This window comes from Equus asinus, chromosome 11 (genome assembly GCF_041296235.1).
Source record: "Equus asinus isolate D_3611 breed Donkey chromosome 11, EquAss-T2T_v2, whole genome shotgun sequence".
NCBI lineage: Eukaryota > Metazoa > Chordata > Mammalia > Perissodactyla > Equidae > Equus > Equus asinus.
In genome coordinates, this window is record NC_091800.1 from 69,026,613 (window position 1) to 69,046,845 (window position 20,233).

At 41.6% G+C, this 20,233-nt stretch overlaps 1 protein-coding gene across 1 annotated transcript in view; it reads right to left on the minus strand.

Annotated features, from left to right (window-relative positions):
- Positions 1–20,233, minus strand: part of ABCC4 (ATP binding cassette subfamily C member 4 (PEL blood group)) — a 242,789-nt gene that overhangs the window by 77,846 nt on the left and 144,710 nt on the right. Inside the window, exon 20 of the mRNA XM_014864856.3 lies at positions 3,404–3,483. Within this exon, the coding sequence (XP_014720342.2) occupies positions 3,404–3,483 (80 nt within the window). The remainder of the gene's footprint in view (positions 1–3,403; positions 3,484–20,233) is intronic.

Below are 20,233 nucleotides of genomic sequence, written 5' to 3' on the forward strand. Positions count from 1 at the left end.
AAACACTAAACATGACAGTCTTCCTTTGAATATTCTGACAAGTGGAAAGCTTAACTCCCCTATTCATAAAGAGATCTCAGCTTTGAGTTTTGGTTTATGTTCTATTCCTTATACAAATCTGCCAAGTTCTCTCTGGCTCAAGAAAACTAGATGATATGTAGATCAGCAAGGACCACATCTCCTGCGAGATAACACCAAGGGTCTTCTCTCGCCAAGGAAATTCCCAGTCCTTTTAAAACGTAACTCTTTCAATTAAACTCAGCTGTTAGGTTTAGCCGGCTTCACATTCTGTGAGCTTCTCTGAGCATAGGAGGAGCTGCTAAGTCATGAGGATTCTGACCCAAAGAATCTGATGAGAGACAAAACGGAGGGCCTCTTGATTCAGCAGCAGGTTTTGCTAATGACTTGAAAACAAAGGCAGACAGGAAATTTTCTACTATCTCAATTCCGAAAGGAGCTAACAAAACTCTTGCCAATAGTTCACGAGCTAGACCAGGGGCCTGAAAGTCATTTCTTTTTCCAGATTCCCAAGCAACGGAGAGTGTGCTATTGTTTATACAGACAATATTCATAATACCTGTATGTTTTATCTGAGTAGCACTTAATTTTTAAAAACTTATTAGAGGGTTGAATCAAAGGAGATAAAATTTCCTTTAAAAAGCTAACAACCCCCTCCCGCCCCCCCCCACCCCCACAGATAAAACCCCAAAAACTAGATCAACTACTTAAGCAAAGTCATGAGGTGAGTGAAGCTCATTGTCATTTTGACCTTGCTTTCCTTTAATTCAGGAGCCTATTTAGAAATGTAAGGAGCAACTCTCTTCATTCGGCTCAGCTAGCAGAGCTAATAGGCTTCTAATTAATTTCCAGAAGATTGCTGTTATAACTAACAGGTTTTAAACATTTGGTTGATTGGGGAAAATGAATTGAATATAATGTACTTGATTTGGAAAATTAGTTTTCATTCTATGTGCTTACCATCATAGTGTTTATTTTAAGTTTACATGATTCCATTAAGAGTCCCAGAACACCACCGGGTTGTTTATCCTTACAGAGCCCTAGCCAACTTAAAAAAAAAAAATCAATTTACATTTTGATTTTTGTTGGCCTTTATTTGAGAGCAGGTTAAATTCATTTTTGTGGCTTTAATAAAAGTCTCTGCTTGCTAATATAGCAACAGGCCCAAATACTTCAAAATGATCCCAGTGATACCTCCGTCAAAAGCCCACTCATCGAATGCAAATCCTCCGGAGAAAGGCTTCTGCACACAGTCAGAAGGACTGGTCACCGCATTGTTTACCAAGTTTCACTTGATTCCTCCTGACAACCATTTAAACAATGGATGTTGGGAAATGTCCCTCAAAGAATCAACAACAATGGCCGGGATCAGAGCTTTTCTGTTTTGCTAATACTGTTTTTAAAAGGAGAAAAATATTTCTTCCTGAAGGGATTATGGGAAGTCTTATTAAAGACACCTGCAAACAAAACAAGTGACAATCGATCTTTATCATAATTGATAACTGAGTTATCCTTTATACAAAACTCCTATCATGGAGACAATAACATCGAGATTTACTTTTCCTATTAGATTCAAGAACTCAGCTAATTGGGACCACTGGTATTCAACAATGATAAGCTTCACCAGGACTAAGTGAGCGGATAATAAAAAGACCCTTGTCTCTTGGGGTAAAGAGAAGTACAGCAAGACTAGAATTTTCTCTCCTCACGCTGCTGAGAATGTCTTATACCGAAGTCAGGTAACATCTACCCCTGTCCCTCCACACGTCATGCAAAAATGTGTGGAGGATTCTAATTATGAGGGCTAACTCCGTGCTAAGCACAGGCCGGCCAGCTTTGGAAACCCAATTTGGCCCAGCTTTCAGTTGCAAAGAAACAGAACCTTTCGTAAAATCTTCTCAAAGTAATTAACAATCACGTCAAAACTGTTTTTGGTGAAAGATTGCTTCTGGGGGATAAATTAAACAGGTAAACCCAGGAGGACACGTTTATAAAATAAGTTTGCAGCAGAGGAAAAAACAAATCAGACAACTTTGTCTGCAGTAAAAGTACTGTGCCTCTGAGTCTCAGCTTACTTCATGTTGGTAGACAGAGGATGCCTTTGCCCATGGGCTACACTGCATGCAGTCAGATATTCATTGCTGCACGTCTGTGTGACTAACAGGAATGCCTGTAATGACTTCAGGCCTATTACTGATTTTTCTGATACAGCTAATTTTCCAATAAGTAATTCTGGCTCATCTTCTAACAGTGGCTGCAGAGGAAATCCTAAGTTTTGACTTGAAGAGCATTTGAACACTGAAAAAAAAAAAAGAGGGGGGTGGGCCATCGGGACCAAGCCACAATTGCACACCCCAACTGTAGCGTTTCTAACTTCCTGGCCTTAAAATGAGTTCCTGATTAGACTACTGTAAACTGGCGCTTGGGGAAAGTGAAAGAGGGTCACGAAGAGTTAGCAGCACCAGCTGTGATTTCAGAGCATGTGCGGCCTTTGATAAATGCGTTTCGTTTCCAAAATAAACACTTGGAAATGAAGAAGTCCCCCAGCCTGAATCACTGAAAAGTAGACAGAATTAAACAACAGAAAAAACATCCCACGTGAGCAGCAATATTGAATGAGGAGATGACAGATGAGCTGGCCCAACATTATTCTTTAGAACCCCAAGTTCACAGACAAAACAAATGCTTTATAGAAGGTATTTCTGTGGGATTGTTGGTTTTCTTAAAGAAAAAAAGACACCTTAATACTTGGAGCAATCAACGTGTGAAAAGAAAAGCCGCCTAGACAAACAAAAAAGGCATTTTCTGAGATGACTTTGATCCTGTACTCAAATTATTGGCTTAAACGTACTTGCCTTTCACGGCTTTGTATCTGCAGTAACTGCTCTCTATTGTCCTTGTTAACAAAGTATTATTTTCACCTTATTATTACTAATCTTTTCTTTGTAAGTAACCACACCTGGTTTTATCCAAAAAAACCGGTGCAGTAAATATTTGTCCTTTGCGGTAATACAATGCATAATTTAGTTAATCTAGGCTATCTTTCCGTGAGAGTGATTGTTTCTATATTATGAAATGTGCTCCGAGTCAAGTGAAATCCATGCCAGATACCTGGAAGGCAGATGGAGAAGCACTTACCAAGCATGTAGCTGCTTCAAACCAACCTTGACATGACTGTGTCGCCACTCCTACACACGAGGTATTACTCATGTTAACTTAGCCTGCAAATCACAACCGCACCTTTCTTTTACAAACACAGCCTTTTACTAAGATAACAGGACACACGGCCAGGCGGAAAGGCCCACCCTTGGCCCCCAGGAAAGGGCCTCGAAAAAATAAGAATGTTGGTTTTCCATTTGAGAACTTGACATTACTGTTACATTACCTGGATGAAATCTAGAAATGTCAGGGGCAGCAAGTCATCCATATGCCCAATGTCTTTGGAGAAACGATTTAAAATTCTTCCTGCAAGAACAGGATATGAGAAATTACTCATTTCCCCAGATAGGCCCTTTAAGAGAAACAATTCACAAACAAATCAAAACAGTATTTTAAATGCATATGTATTTAATATATTACTCATTCATGTGAATAAGCCAACGTCAGTGGTAAAGAAAAAGAAAGAAGGACGAAACCTAAAGAAAAACAAAAATACCACCAAATGGCAGCGGGCAGAGAGTTGAAACTTGGCCCTGATTTTTGAAAGAAGGAGGGAAAAGAATCTTGCAACAGTATCAGGAAGGGTTGCTGGATTTTAGAATATTCCTTCCTTTTAGATCCCAACTGCTAAGTAAGTAAACAAACAACTGCAAAATACATACATTTATCCTAATTGTCACACTAATTTTGCTTTAGGTATCAGAATTAATTTTACTATTTGGTACTTTTTAAAATAAATGTAATTGTAACCTCTCTGTATTTTTTTTCCCCAGGATGGTTCACGGCACCTTACATTTTGGGAAAATTTGGAATCCTGCCATTTTCAAGTTGTGAGTTTACTACCTGGGGTAATAAGTCATTATTTTCAGAGATGCACCAGGTATGACAAACACAGACTTATTCCCACACATCCAAGAAGACAAGAGGAATGTAGACAGGAAGACAGAAATATCATTATTTAATTCATCGTTAACTTAAGCATTTAATCGTTTCTTATCATTGATTTTATTTTCTCCCTTAGAATTCAAGAAAACAGTATATCCTAAAGGCTTCAGAATCTGAAGATGAGAACTGCTTTCTAAGAAATATCTAGTCTTCCAAATGATTTAATTCAAAAAATTTGAAAACACACACACACACACAGCCTATTTTGGTGTAGGCAACTCCTGAGAAATGCATGTAGCTAGGTCCTGAACTTCTCTTGTAATTGATGCTTCAGGAAGCTACGCTGCAGGTGAAATGTGGGGCCAATGCCTGTCGGAGGTGACTTCCTCCCAAGGTCCTTCACACCAAGCCCCAAGTGGACGGTGAATGGCCAGGGGCTAGGGGCTGAGCTCCCAGTGCAGGGAGAAGCTGCCTCCACAGTCCTCCCACCAGGCGTGGAGCCTGGGCTCGGCTGGGAAGCACAGGGTGTGCCCAAGTGAGAAGCTGGAGCAACTGGAAGCTTCCGTGCTTGTCCAGGTCACGCCATTACAATCTGGGCCTCAATTCTCCTGTCTCAGGCTTAGGAAATACAGACTCCAGAAACTGTCTTTTAGCGACACCCTTAGCAGGCCCAGTGAAAACTTTCTGAGCCTCTAATATACCTTCTTTAGAAGGTGATTCTGAGGATTAAATGGGCTCATGCAAGTGAAAGAACCTAGTCATAATGTGAGGCAGGTTAACAGGTGTTCAAAATAAAAAAAAAAAAAACCAAAAACCAAGTCCAAGGTGAGAGATAATTACTGTCACCCACAGGTTCTGTGGCAGGTCACCTGGGAAAGTCTACCAGACACTGCCACAAGTTGACTTGTTAAAATGCAGATTCTGATTCGGTAGCTATAGGCCAGAGCTGCAGATTCTGCATTCCTCCCGAGCCCGGGGTGATGCCCTTTCTGCTGTTTCCCAGATCAGGCTCCGAGAGGCAAGAGGTTCGACTATGATTTAATCAGTTATAGTTTAGGAATGTTAAAATCACAGGGGCGATTTTTCACACATTCTTATGGATACTGTGGCCTACCTAGCTATTTTTTAATTTCTCAAATTATCAATAGCAAAATAAGGAAAATACATGTCAAAAAATGTTAATAAAGACAGTTTAAATGCTTGTTATTTCCTCACTGGAAAAGTGCAACTTTTTAACATAGGCAGGACTCAGAAATACAAGTATGGTTCTGCTTAAAAAATGTTGAAAGCAATAGTCAAATTAGAAAACAAAACTACCCAGAGATGAATAGTACATAAAAACCACCCCTTTACCTTTTACCAGATGCCACAGTGTTAAGGTCTGAGAGACCCATGGTTGGCAAACAGTGTAAAATACAAGGAAAACACAACTAAAAAAACCATCTCCTGGTATAGCAGCTACAGTAACTGAACTAAATGTCAAAGATGATCAAAAAACTAAACTCTTATTCACCATTGAGCTGAGGTGTAGAAAACGTGAGATTGGAAGGCTCGAGAGTTACTTCCTGGCTCTCAGAAACAATGAGAATTCGTTAAGAGAACGAACGGTGTTTACAGAATATTTCATCTGGCTTTGCGATAGACTGTTAAACTCAGAGCTATGATTTCAAGTTCATGGCCTCGTAGTCATAAAGTTTTCTCAAAGGTCTCCAAAACAAATCCTTACGATGAATTCCCTTGATGCACACGCTATGCCTCTTCATCCAAACGACATCTGGCACTGCTGGAATATCTCCAGGGATGTAGAAGGAAGGGAGATTCATGGTGAACAGGAAGAACACAACCCGTTTTCAGACAGTTGTGTTAGACAGAGCTTTCTCACATTAAACCAAATCTTGCCTTCCTAGAACACCCAATCTCTGCTGCTTATTGTCCCTCACAACCATAGGAGTGAATCTAATTTCTCTTGACACGACAGCCCTTCAAATGCTTGAAGGAAGTTTACTGTATCTTTTCCAGACTTCTCACAATCAACTCGTCCTTGGTGCCTCCATTGTCCCTCAGAAGGCATGGTGCCCCATCTTGGCCATTGCCTCCTGCCCAGACTCACATGGCCAGTCTGAGATGATGCCTTGGGCCCAGCATTAAAATCAATACCCCAGGCACTGTTTGATGACCTTGGGGTAAAGTGGTTAAGATCATCTCTCCCAGTTTGCACAGGATATAGCCAATTGTGAAGCTGACAAATAGTAAATTCTGGTGGCCAGATCACAATGCGGACACATCACTCCCATCTGTATTGCACAGGTAGATTTTTTGGGAACAACTGGGCAATATGTATAAACAACTCTAAGAGTACATCTCTTTTGACTCAGAAATTCCATTTCTAGGAATGTATCCCAAGGAGTTAGTAAGTACATCAAAGATGTTCAATATGGCATTAATTGGCAAGTCAGAAGTAGGAAAGAACCTAAATGCCTGAAAATGTCTATAATGTATTATGGGCAATTTTAATTTTTTCTCTATGTTATTTTTCTACTGTGACTATGCACTGTGTAAAGAAAGTAAAGCGGGGGAGAGAAACACTTTGAAGAAAGGAAATGGGGGCGAGGCGGAGGTGGGAGGGAGAAGAGACAGGGAGAGAGGGAGAGAGGGAGAGAGAGGGAGAGAGAGAGAGAGAGAGAGAGAGAGAGAGAGAGAGAGAGAGGGAGAGAGAGAGAGAGAGAGAGAGAGAGAGAGACATAGACAGAGAGAGATCACCCTCAAGTCCATATTATCAGAGAACCAATAAGGCTCCTCCTAACTGCTCTGGTGCACATTTTTCTATCTGGTCCACAAGATAGAATATCATGAAAGTCATCAAACTTCTTGTCAAAATACAAATTCCTAAGTGATCATATTTTAAGAACTGATTCTACAATCTAAGCTGGAATTAGTCACCTCTGGAATTCCGACACCTTTCCTATATCTAGGATTCCTCAGCTTACTTATAACCAAACTGTAATTTAAAACTTGGAAGTTCCCATGTCTACTTTGGGTCCTATTCTTCTTCCTCCTTTTTTATTGGGAAAAAAACAAAAAAGAGGTATATTTACATATCAGAATATTGAGGTATATTTTTACAGAGGTATATTTTACATCTCATGCCCATTTCAGGTGTATAAGTCAATGAATTTTAGTAACTTTACTAAGTGATTCAACCATCACCAAAAATCAGTTTTAAGACATTTTCATCCTCCCAATAAGATCCCTCATGCCATTTACAGTGACTCCCTATTCCCACCCCAGCCTCACGCAACCACTAATCTACATTCTTTCTCTATAAATTTGCCTTTTCAGGACATACCAACCAATGGAATTGTACAATATGTGGTCTCTTGTGTCTGGCTTCTTTCACTTAGTCTAATGTTTTTGAGGTTCATCCATGACGTATCCTGTGTCAGTAGTTCCTTACTTTTGAGCCCCATTTTCTACCACATTAGTGGTCTTAGGTACCAGCAAAAAGGCCGCATCAGGCCACACCATATGACCTTGAGGGTAAAAGTGGATATTTTTCATGAACTCTTTGATATTATGAACTTCTTTATATGTGCCCACGTTTAGCTTCATGGATAGTTCTAGAACCTGATTCTTTTCATAAGACTAATTTGATAGCCCTGCAGAGTCAGACAGGAGTGCTGGGTCTGGGTGGGGCTCTGAGTCCAGGGGAGTGTAAAGGGGTGCGGTGGGGATGACACATAAAAAAAAATCTACAGTCTTGGTGAGTAGTGGTGTCTAAATCCAAGAGTACCGAGTCCCTCCAAAAGGGCAAAGAGAATGGACCTGTATATTCCAGGTACCAGGCAACACGATGGGGCAGATTGGTCCAAAGGAGAGGGTGTTCAGAGGAGCCCAGAGATGTCCACCAGGCTGAAAAGAATTGCCATGTGCATGAGGGTGATGAGCCAACCAGGACTTTCTTCATCATTCTACACATCTAATTCAGCTTAGACTAGCCTAACAACAGGAACAGGAGCTGCAGAAGTCTGGGAGTTCAACATTATCTTCGTCTTCACTGTTAGAATTGGTCACCAATGTGGTGGCTGCTCAGAGAATGTCATGAAACAGAAAGAGCAGCAGGAATTAGGAAACCATCAGTGGAAAGCCCACAAAGTTCTTGTCTTCCTCTGAAACTCAGTAGCAATAGACTTTAGGTAACTCACCCAAGCTCCACTGAGACACGAATCCCTTATCTGTAAAAGGGAGATGATAATATTTGCCTTGACTACTTCACAGGATAAAAGATCATGATGATAAAAGAGCCCATGAAGGCACGTTCTAAACTGTAAAGTAGCACCCATGTGCAAGGTGTCATTCATATTATCATTAGGGGATTTTAGAGCTTTAGGGGCATGAAGTCACCAGGGCTGGTAATTACCAAACTTGGTCTTATGAAGATTCTGAGATTCTCCATAGAATCTCAGAAGAATGAGGAAGAGGAGGAAGAGAGGGCCAACTCCGCCCAGCTCCAGACACCCCACCTTTCTCCCATACTCCCCCATCCCCTCCCAAACAGAGCCCCTTATATCCATCTGGATGTCATACAGAGATGGCCTTTGAAGAAAGGGTTCTGCAGCTAACAGAAATGTTCAGATGCCTTTGTAGCCCAAGCTCCCTGCAATAGAGATGAGGAGACAAGGTCCAACCTTGCTCAGGGTGATGCAACAATATTTCATAATGGGATGGGAGCTACTGCCAAGCCGTCTTGGGATTTCCAAACAGCAGAGAGAGGAGGCATGAGAAACCCCACTTTTCAGGACAACTTCCTTCAATATTCTTTGCTGGCTCTTATTTTTTTCTAAGGATAGAGGCATTGACCATTTTTTTCTTTTTGTGGTTCTCTTCCTAAACTTTGCTCACTTTCATTACAACCATTTCCTGTTTGCTTATGCATCCTGAATCTTATCACCACTCCTGATCTCCCAGGGCTTCCTCTGGCACTTGACTGTCCTACAAAACACCTTAAGCTCAACACATCTAAACTGAACAGAATCCTTCGAAGCTGACCCACAGTGACCCACACCCAACTTCTCAAATGTTGCCTTAGACCTCTGCCCAAACACCTAACATGAAAACTTTTGAGTCATTTTTGACTTATCTTTATCTCACATAATTACCAGCAGGTCTTATCATTTAAAATAATCTCATTTACATCCTTGTTTCTTTATCTATTAAATCAATACATCGAGTTTTAGGAAGAGTGAGGAGAGGAGACACAGAAGAGAGGTACCTCCCTAACCTCCCTTCCACCACTCCTGCCTGTGTACCCTTGTTCTGATGGGGTGGGGGGTGCCTCCTCCTGTTCACCTGCCAGAACAGCCCTCAATCCCTGCTCAGCTCCATCTATCCAGTTCTCCGCCTTAGTCCTTCCTCCTCCACAAAACTCTTGCAGACAAATGTAGCTCCCAGGAATCTGCCACTCGTTTGAACTTCTCTGTCACTATTGGACAGGCTTGGGATTACTGTGCTGCCCTATCAGGAACTCTCCCCAGTCCTGGCCACAGCCAGGCAACCCAAAGTGCCCAGAGGGAGCTAACGCTCTGACCAGCTGCCAAGTCATTCTATTTCCCGTCTCAAGAACTTTGAGGCCATGAGAGAAGCAGGAAAGTGGAGCAGACTCACCATCCCACACTAAGATGAGAGGCAGAGGGGCTTGGGTGCATCTCGAGCCCTATCACAACAGCTCCGACTCAAGTTCCCAGGAATGTCAGCACTGCTGCAGCTCCAGGAGATGCCTGCCTCCTTCGCATCAAGCCCTTCTCATCTGAACTAACTTGCATAGACTCTGCCTCTAGCAACCCAAAAGCCTTGACCAGAACAATCACCTCATGTCCAACAAGAGACTCGATACTAAAATTAGTTGGGGAAAGGATGGATTTTGCAAAGTTAAATTTCCAAGTTACTAACTACCTTTTTAAGTAATGGAACTTTTTAAAAATCAGTTTCACAGAACCTTTTCCATGTGGAATGAGTAAATAAAACAAGCCCTTCTGCTAGAAGTAACAAATGCTTGTTTTCCAATTTCAGTCTCTATTTCTAATGCTTGATATTTCATGCAGTCTTTTTTTTTGGCAGTTGTTTTCTGATCTGGGGAAATTCATGTTGCAACATGAAGTGCCTGGTTTGTCATACATGTCACTTGCCTTGTGCTGTTGTTGAAGCAATTTATGTGTCTGTGATCCTTCAAAGGGCATTTGAAGTTTCCAGTTGCTGACTGAGTTTGGATACAGCAATTCACAGGAGCAGGCCTGACAGCAGGAAAGCACTCCAAAAAGTGAGGAAGCCAGGGCCTCAAAGAGGAGAAAGAGGAGTGAGGGGGCAGCAGTCCCTGGTGCTTGGTGGGTGGCAGCTGATAGAGAAGAAAGCAAACGATAGGGGTAGGGCAGACAGAGATGACGTGGGGAGTAGGAAGCAGGGAACGAAAACAGATAAGAAGGACGGAAGGAACAGACAGGAGAGGAAATGGAAGGCATAGATCATAATGTTATAGGTAACCAGATACTGAGGGAAAGTTCTGGTCTACCCATGGCCTAGTCCTATAATTCCTCTAAAGCTGGGAACTGCTCCCAGAACTTAAAGGTAAAACCACGTAACAGGTGGCATTTGATTTAAATGGTAGCTTAAAAAAGTACATCCTAACCCAGACCATTTTCTTAAGGCACTGAACTTGACACCAAGCCTGAGAGGGTGAGCTTAGCCCTGTGCTGAGGAAAAAGCCCAGTGTGTCCTACAGATGGCCCTCAATGGGCCCTTCATCCTTGTCACAGCAAATACGGGTTAAATGTACCTACAGTTGCTGGTTTTCCTCAACCTACCCCATCTACCTGCTTACACGCTGGGGAAAGCCAGAACTGAGGTCCAGGGGGCAGGTCCCAGCTATGTCTCCTGCTTACAGTTTGATGGGGGAGAGAGTAGGGGAAAGCCACGGGTCGACTGACCTAAGAGATACACTGGTAGAGTGGGCCCAGTGGTGGTGGTGGCAGGCAGACACCTAATGTTCTGGGATTGCTATATTCCCTAGGAGTTAAGATAAAACCATGACTGCAGTAAACCATCCTGGGATTGTGGGTTCTCCTCTAGTGATGTGAAAGAATGCCTTTCTAGAATAATTACCCTGTGTTTTCAAAATCTAGTAGTCTCTTGACTTTTCATGTAATTAAGACATATTAAAAATTGTAGTTTCAAGGTTTCATTACGTGATGTGACAGATCAGAGGAAAGGAGTTTCAAAAGGATGTGTGTGTTCCTTCCTTGTCTAATGACATGTTTCTCATTTTTTTTCCCCACCTGGAAGATACCAGGTGGGATTGCCCAAACAAGATGACTTTTAAAAACTCAAATGTCTTCAAGATAAAGGGCAATCTCTATTGGGGTGTTTCATAATCTAACCTTAGTGGCAGGTTAATAGAATACACAGACGTGAATACACAATGACGCAGAATACTGCCAGCACACAGCCAGGTGGCATGGAATACGCACAAGGCAAGTGGCGATGAGAGAGCCACAGCAGCAGTGGATGTCACCAGACGGTGTGAGTTACAGGGTTAGGGAGGGTTAGCCTAACAAGCTTTTGTGGTGAAAACACAGCCTCAGAATTTGGAAGGAGGGCCAATTTGATGGAGAGTGGAGTTTGTTCAGGTGGGAGAAATGACATCTGTGAAGACTAAGAGGTGGGAAAGGGAAAAGGATGACAAATATTTGCCTAGTTGATGGAAAGCGCATGACCTAAGGTGTGCAAAGATTGGCGAGCACTTGGGTGTGGAAGAGGAGTGGAAAAGAGTGAAGCATTAAGGGGCCTTTACTGGAAATTCCCTTTAATCAGAAAGAGGTCTAATTGCCCTCTTTCATCAGTGTCTCTTCAAAGCCATGGCTGTAAGGAGGAAGTACTAGAGGGAGCCAAGTGGAGTGTGGATGGAGGGACATCTTACACACCTGACCTAGGCTGGAAAAAGTCTGAAGAACTCTACAGAAGATGACCAAGGACCAATTCTGTCTCAGCCTCCTGGGCACAGACAGACCCCCACACACTGACTCATCACTGTGCCTATGCTACACACCAGTGATCTGAGCAGGATTTTTTCTCGTGGTTGTTGTGGTTCACTTACACTTGGCTTCCAGACTACCACCACCACCGCCGCATCAGCACCAAGTAATTGCCAGGAACTGTTAACCACACCATACATATCATCTCAAAACTATGAGCGAGATACAGTCCCCATTTTATAGAACAGGCAGTTGAGGCTTAGAGACAGTAAAAAAAAAAAAAAACCTCAAGGATACTCAGCTGTACCGTAGCCAAGCCAGGACTCACACCCAGCATTACAGAGATTCAGAAAGCTCATGTCAACACATCCTGACATGGTGCTACTTCACCGGAGACATTTGAATGCTCTATTAAATACCCACTATTAAATAAGGATGAGCCAATAAATTTATAGGCAGGGCTGGTGTTAAGCTGGTATGAGTGGCTATGGCCAAACCAGCCACTGCCAGCCCAAGACCCTTCTGATTGGCTAATGCTGCTACACTGGATGCTAAGTACTTTGAATATCACCCCTGGTTAGAAGAGTTCCAGGAATTCTCTCTTGGCTAACAATAATTAAAGTAAAAGAATTTAAAATAACTCCACCTCAAAATTAAATTACTATAGGCTGAAGAAATAGATTAACAAGTGAACGAATGAATGAAGACCTAAGGTCTAATGAAAGGAATAACTGATTAGGAAAGGCCAGGGGCTCTAGCTCTGCTTCATCCCAGGCCTTAACTTGTTGTGTGACCCAGGGCAAGCCAAATTGCCTATTGCTAAGTATGGCAGGGGATTAACCTTGAAGGAGTGGATACCCGTCACAAATTGCCCCAGGAAACCACTTTACTACAGCAGCCATAAATGCTTTGCTCCATAAGTGATCATTATTTTATATTTCCTAAGCAATAAAAAGAAAAAAGTTAGGAAGCCAGACCAGACTACTTCCTTTACCCTGGATCTCATGCATACACCACACAGGAGTCTGGCTCACAGCTCACGTACGGTCGAGGATGTACAGACCAGTGAGAACAGTGGATGCCAACAGGTAGAAGAGTCCCTGAAATGGTGGTTCTGAAACACTGTGTGTCTGATGAAAGCTACGGAGCCTTTCCACTGGAAAATGCCCATGCACTGAGCGTGCATGATTTCAGGGGATTCCTAAAATCCTGGCATGAGCCACAGGAAGTGGAGTGGCCACAGAGTCCTGCTAAGAACCTCTGATTCTAAAAGAACAGGAATCCACCAATCACTTGACTTTTCCTGCCGTAGGAATGCGCCTCTTCGTTTCTCAGAAGAATTTTTCCTGGCCTGTTGTACCTCGACTGTCTTGCAAGGCTAACTGGAAAGTCTCTATTTCATATCTCTGAAAGAACAAGCACTGAGGGGTTAATACATTGAAAAGTCTCACGTCTGAAATGTGTGCCCAGAAAGGTGGTGGCAGAAATACCTGTTTATAAAGCATTCATCTAAGCAAAGAATTCCCACCTCCACAAAGGCAAGTATCAGACCCAATAACTGAGAAAACCCTGATTGGAAATTACCATTCGGCATGTGATTATCAACTCTTCCTATCTCCGATTCACATACAAGTATATGTAGTTCTCAAAAATAGGACAGAAAAACATTTGGTGTGAGAACATGACTCAACCTGAAGACAATGGGCCCTCCCACTACCCACCCTATGTAAAATAACTGAAGGTGTGCTGGAGACGGACCAACCAACACCCAAATCTGATCGTCAGTTCTATCTCCAGAGCATCATTTTAATATCTGGAAACTGCCAACAAATGTTACACAAAACTGGCTGGGCTGTGTTAAGTGTAAACGCGTGGACCTTTGTTGAAAAAGAAAAAAACATTAAAAAGGAAGGGGGAAAAAGCATTTTCAAATACTGCATTACTTCTTTTAAAAATTCAAATAAAAGGTGTAAGAACTGGAAACACTGATCTGAGTGTTATAATTCTACTTGCTGTTGGTTATAGAAGCTTAGGATACGCATTATCTCTGAACCAAACCATCGTCTTTTTCTCACTTGGAATCATGACCTATCCACATATGCCACAATCTTTTCCAGTCCAGTCCAGCTTCTGTCCTCGTCACACCACAGTACACACTAGCCATCTAGTTTCTAAAACCAATAGCCAGCTTTCCCCGATCCACATTCTTTTGACTTTTTCTGTAGCATCTCATGCTTCTAATAACGCTCTTTTTGAAATATTCATGTATGCTGGCTTCTGGGATCTAATTATTTTTTCTTTTAATATCTGTTTCTTTTCATTCCTGCTACCTTGCTCATTCCCTAAATACAACTGCCTCCCTTGTATTTCAAGGTTCTCACCTCCCAGGATTCTACCCCCACAATGGTCATCTCATCCCCTCTCATGCTGCTGGCTATTCTCTTAGGGACAGAGATTCCCAAATCAGACCTGGCAACTGCTGTCTTTCCTCTCCATTGTCAACGCATCCGGCTGGCGGACCTTCCCCCTGGACACCTCAAATGGGTAACACCTTTTAACTGTGAACTGAGGAAGCCAATACACTTGCTTAAAATGTTTAACATAGTCCAACAGATAATTTAAAAAGAATTTCAACATAAAAGAAAAGCTTTACGCACTTTAAGTTCCAAAAACAATTTTATAATATTAAAATCCAGATTCTGTATGGGTTTTTCATCCTCAGGAACGTTCCATGGGTTTTGAGCAACCACAGAAGTTGGTCGGCCTGTCAGTAGCAAGGACGGAGCTGACTTCCAGAGCGCCATGCATGTTTTTACATCAAATAACTTGATCAGAACACAAACTGTTCTTAGATTTCTACGGAGGTAATTAAATAACAATTCAATGCCAATTAATCACAGTCAAATAAGAATCTGACAGAGAAGAACTCTATACACATTGGAAGCTATTTAATGGTCAAATACTTGGCAGGATCTTAGTTAAACAATGATTCATTAAACCTCCTCTGCCACACAATGGCCAGGCTCAACTCCAAGGGAAAGAATCGAAACTCTTTTGTTCTCCCACAAAAAGACATCAAACCATATTCGTGATATTCTTTCCTTCCTCACTTAGCAGACTGCTCAGTTGAATGATTCAGAATATGCTCAGCTGCTCCTAGGCACACGGGTGTGTGCAAGTCCTCCTTGGTTCTCAATACTGTAGCTAGGCAACTCTTTTTCCCCCCACATGAAAAAAGTAAAGAGCCGGACAGCTAGCCACACCCATGTAAAATGTTTATTCACTCTGAGCGAGGAAAAGAAGAACAGACTGGAAACCTACCTCCTACCACAAGGAAAGACAAGCTATGGCCATTTCTCAAGCAGCAGATGATGACCTACTACAAAACCCTTGATCTGCACAACTGTCTGTCCATCAAAAAGCCGTTCAGCATTTTTGGTTTCCTGCATCTACCCTATCAACTTGGTTCCTTTAAATTAAAGGTCCCTTTACAACACAACTCGCCAAGAAAACCCAGAGGTCCATTTTAAGTTCTGCTGATAATTCCCAGACTTTTCACCACATTTCTCAGAAGGACTCTTTTACCTTCCTGCAAGTTCATTTCGTCCCATGGAGAACGTATCAAGGAAAACGACACGGGCTCTGTATTTGCTGGGTTTTGCCTACACTAGCACTATAAGCACTTTCATAGTTTCACTAATGCTATTTTTAAAATGCATGATTTTCGCTCTTCCTTGCTGATTCGAGTCTGAATTACAGATCGCAGAGTTGGCTGAAAACGGGCTTTCCGGTGTTACATTGCAATGCTGTCCAGGACTCTACTTGCCTCTCATTAGAGAGGGGCTCCCAGCCCAGCATTGTTAACTGCTAGGTCATCAGTAGTTTTATCATGCATTTAAAAATAAAACTCAAAAAGTAAAATAAAATTGTACTTCTCTTTATTTAAGAACAAAACATGTACTAGGTAATATTTTTAGAAGGGTAGGGTAATGTTTCACAAAAGAATTTTTTAAAAGATGAGATATATATCATCTTCCTCCCTAAATGAATTTATTATAATCAGCCAAAACTAAACATATGTGACATTGTTTTTGTGAAAAAGTTAAGAAACTTCATGGGAAACTTACTGGCAAAATGTATTTTAACTTTGCTTATAAATTGGACAATGGAAAATAAAGATCCACTTTTACTGGGTCTCATTGGATATAAAATATTATATTCATAGGCAGACCATAGCAGTGAATGTAGGACATACTGTATATTTACTATTTAAAAAAATATATATTATGAATTGAAAACTGCAAAGTCTTAACACAGTAGCAAAAGAATTAAGCATTAAATAACTGACTTTAATCATGAATATTAAGTCTATTTTTGCGATTCCTCAGACATAAAACTCATGTTTTGTTTTATGCTGTGCTAACAGTACACAATAGCAACAGCCTTGCACGTGTCTATTTCTCGGCTAAACTATGACATATAATGATTTGGGACGGGGGGAGGTCACACTGCGTCTGTACATAAACACACCATAGCAAAACAAATTTTCCTGCAAATATAAGCAGTTTTACAGTCTATCAGATTGGTGCAAATAAGTAGATTTATTCCCATTAAACGCTGACAGGAATGAAACATTCTAGCAGTAAATCAAGTACATTGTAACCCAATCGTCAAATCAATAAAGTCATTAAAAATAGACTGCATTCTTCAAGGAAATGGTGATTTGAAGGGAAAAAAGTCTTTGGTCGCAATGGAGAATGCATCTCCAACACAGCTGACAGTTACTGATCTGACGCCGCTCTTCTTCCATGTGCCTACAAAGAAATGTCTTATCTTTTCTCGTGTGTATTTAGCCATGTAAACTGCCATACGGCATTTCCAGCTTCCCCACAGGCATCCTATAAATACAAATAAGAAAATATGCCCTGTTTTTTTCTTCTTCTAGGCCCCAAACTGACAGAATATTATCACTTTTGTAGACTCTCGCGAATCAGCACAGTAGCGTTGGGCAGAAATGTGCTGAGATTATAATATCCATTTATCTAAACTGCCAGCATGGAACAACATTCAGGTGGGGTGCTTGCTACCTAAATTAATTTAGTACTTGAAAAAGACTTCTTATGCCAAGCCTGTCAAAAGGAAAACAGGAAAGGAGTTAAGAAACTGTAAATAAATCTAAACACGGTTTGCATTTGATCTAATTTTCAAGTGTAGGATTAAAAAAGAGGAAGCATGCCAAGGAAAGGCGACAACAGGAGACTAGCAACAAAGAAACTGCCCTCTGAGCACAGGCCCAACATGGCTAGCCTGTTTGCAGGGATGTGCTGCCCAGCTGTTCCAGGGGACCTAACAGCAGCTGTCACTAAGGACTGGCGCCCAAACCCAACTCCTGTGATTTACTCAAGAAAATAAAGGATTCAACCACTTCACAACTATTAGGATGGCTACAATCAAAACAAACAAAAAAGCAGAACAACAAGTGCTTTCGAGAATACGGAGAAATTGGAATTCTTGTGCACTGTTGGTGGGGATATAAAATGGTGTGGTCGCTATGGAAGACAGCATGGCGGCTCCTCAAAAAATTAAACATAGAATTACCATGATCCAGTAATTCCACTTCTGGGTATATAACCAAAAGAACTGGAAGCAGGGTCTTGAACAGATATTTGTACATGCATGTTCATAGCAGCATTAGACACAATTGCCAAAAGGTCAAAGCAACCCCAAGTGTCCATTGATGGATGAACAGAAAAACAAAATGTGGTGTGTGCGTGTGTGTGTGCGTGCGTATACATATATATATATACAATGGAATATTACTCAGCCTTAAAAAGGAAGGAAATTTTGATGCATGCTACAATATAGATGAACCTTGAGGACATTACGCTAAGTGAAATAAGCCAGACACAAAAGGACAAATATTGTATGATTCCCCTTATATCAGCTACCTAGAATAGTCAAATTCATGGAAATAGAAAGTAGAATGGCACTTGCCAGGGTGGGCATGGGGTAGTTATTGTTTAATGGGTGCAGAGTTTCAGTTTGGGAAGATTAAAAAAGCCTGGAAATGGATGGTGGTGATGATCGTACAACAGTATGAATATACTTAACGCCACTGAACTGTACACTTAAAAACGGTTAAGATGGTAAATTTGTAAGTGTATCTTAGCACAATTTTTAAAAATTAGAAAAAGGAAAGGATTCAAACTTTATAGCTATCCTTCTCTCAGAATCCACTCTATCTGTCACACCCATCTACTCCTGGTGACCCTAGCAGAATGGTTAGCTCCATGTGTACACTTAGCCCCCAGTGATCCAGGGGCAAAAAGGAGGGGCCTGTTGTGGCAGCCACCTCTGTCATGATCTTGGTCAGGAAGACGAAAGACTTGTGCACTTATGGGGACCAGGAGGTTCCAGAGACCCACTCGGCCCCTGAACAGAGGAGAACTTCCTTTCTGTAGGGTAAGGGTACCAGAGTGAAGATGAAGAGCATCTGCTGGGGGGAAATGAGCAAGGGGAGAGGCTGCCTGCTCTCGGCAGAGAGAGGTGCCCCAGAGACAGAAATGCCACCCACCACACAGTGAAGAAAAGGAGAGAGAGTAAAATGTGTTAACATTGTAGTCTGCAAGGCATTGGCTGACCTTTAGAAAATGCTACAGCAATTTACCTTTCTCGAAAATATTTTACACAATCAATATTCTTGACCCCCGCCCCTTGTCCACTCCCCAACACCCTGAAAAAACTTTCAAGTTAAAAAGCAAAAGATCAATATAAACGGAATTCAGCCCCACTGGACGATAGCTAAATCGATACAACTAGGATATGTTGAAAGCCTCCCCTTCTCTGCAATTTCAAGTCAAGGAAAGCCCCATCAGAACCCAGTAAGTAGTAATCTAGTTTGGTCGTCAACACCCAAAGCTTGATTAAGAGCCTCTGAGAAGTGCTAACGGCCCTTGCCCTCTGTGAGCTTATATAACATAAGAATAGGGAGCTGGGGGAAACACCAAAATGAAACAAAAGTGGATCTGAATGGATGAAGACAGTGAAGTGTGCACACTCTCTGCACTTCCAGTGCATGCGTCTCTTGGAATGAATAGCAAAGATAAATAAATCAATGGATCAAGGGAAGTGGAGATGGGCTAGTCTTGAGTTTAAAGAAGAAAAATACCACAGAATATTCTAGAAAAGAGTATCTAGGAACGTGTATTGAGGGAAGTGTGATCCTCAGAACCACTTAAATGGCCAAAAAGAGTCTTGTAGCTTGGTGGGCAGGAATAGAGGAAAGGACCCTCCAAGCAAATGTGGGGATGTCATGTGGGGCGGACAAGAGGTGAGAGAGGCAGCACCAAACATCAAAGGGAACGCCAAGCAGGGATCAACTCCCAGGGAGCTTGAGGCCTCTTTCAGAGTATGTGTAACTATTCTGATTCGGTCTAAACTCGGGGGGGGGAGGGGATCCCTAAATGACTAGTCTAGAACAGAGGGACTCCTGTCCCCAGAGGTTCATTTCACAGAAGACAGCAAATGGCATCTATTTTAATTTATACTTTCAAAAGGCAGTAAGTAAAAGTCATTAGCTTATGTAGTTTTTGTGGGTTTTTTCTTTTACCACAATAAGAAAACTAGCTGTTTTCTCCCTTAACGCAGAAGCTGTTTGAAAACCTCTGAATAAGCTCTGATGGAAGGTAGCAGAGACCAGACCCAGAGATCTCATGATTCATTCACCTACTTTACCACTCAGCATCCGCCAGTAGACACTAGTATGACACTGACCATTATGCCATTTTAAATTGTCTCAAGTTTTTGCTCATTTGATATTTAATAAGACTCTTAGCTAAAGATCTAAAGGGAACAATGATGTCAAAATAAAAAAAAATTAAACGAGGAGCACAGAAATTCTAATTTCAGAGCACAGAAATTCTAATTTCACAAACTCAAAGTTTCCTTCTCTGAACCCTACATTTCAGGATCAGGTGAAATTCTAATAATAACCATAATTCTCAAGTAGAAAGTCAAGATGTTGCTAGCATTCCAAACACCACAGCTAGAAACAGAAAATGTTTTGATAATTCCTGATTCTTAGGCATAAAAATTACCTGTATCTACTGTGTGTGATTGCAGAGAAGTGCTTGTAAACAGCAGCCCGAAAC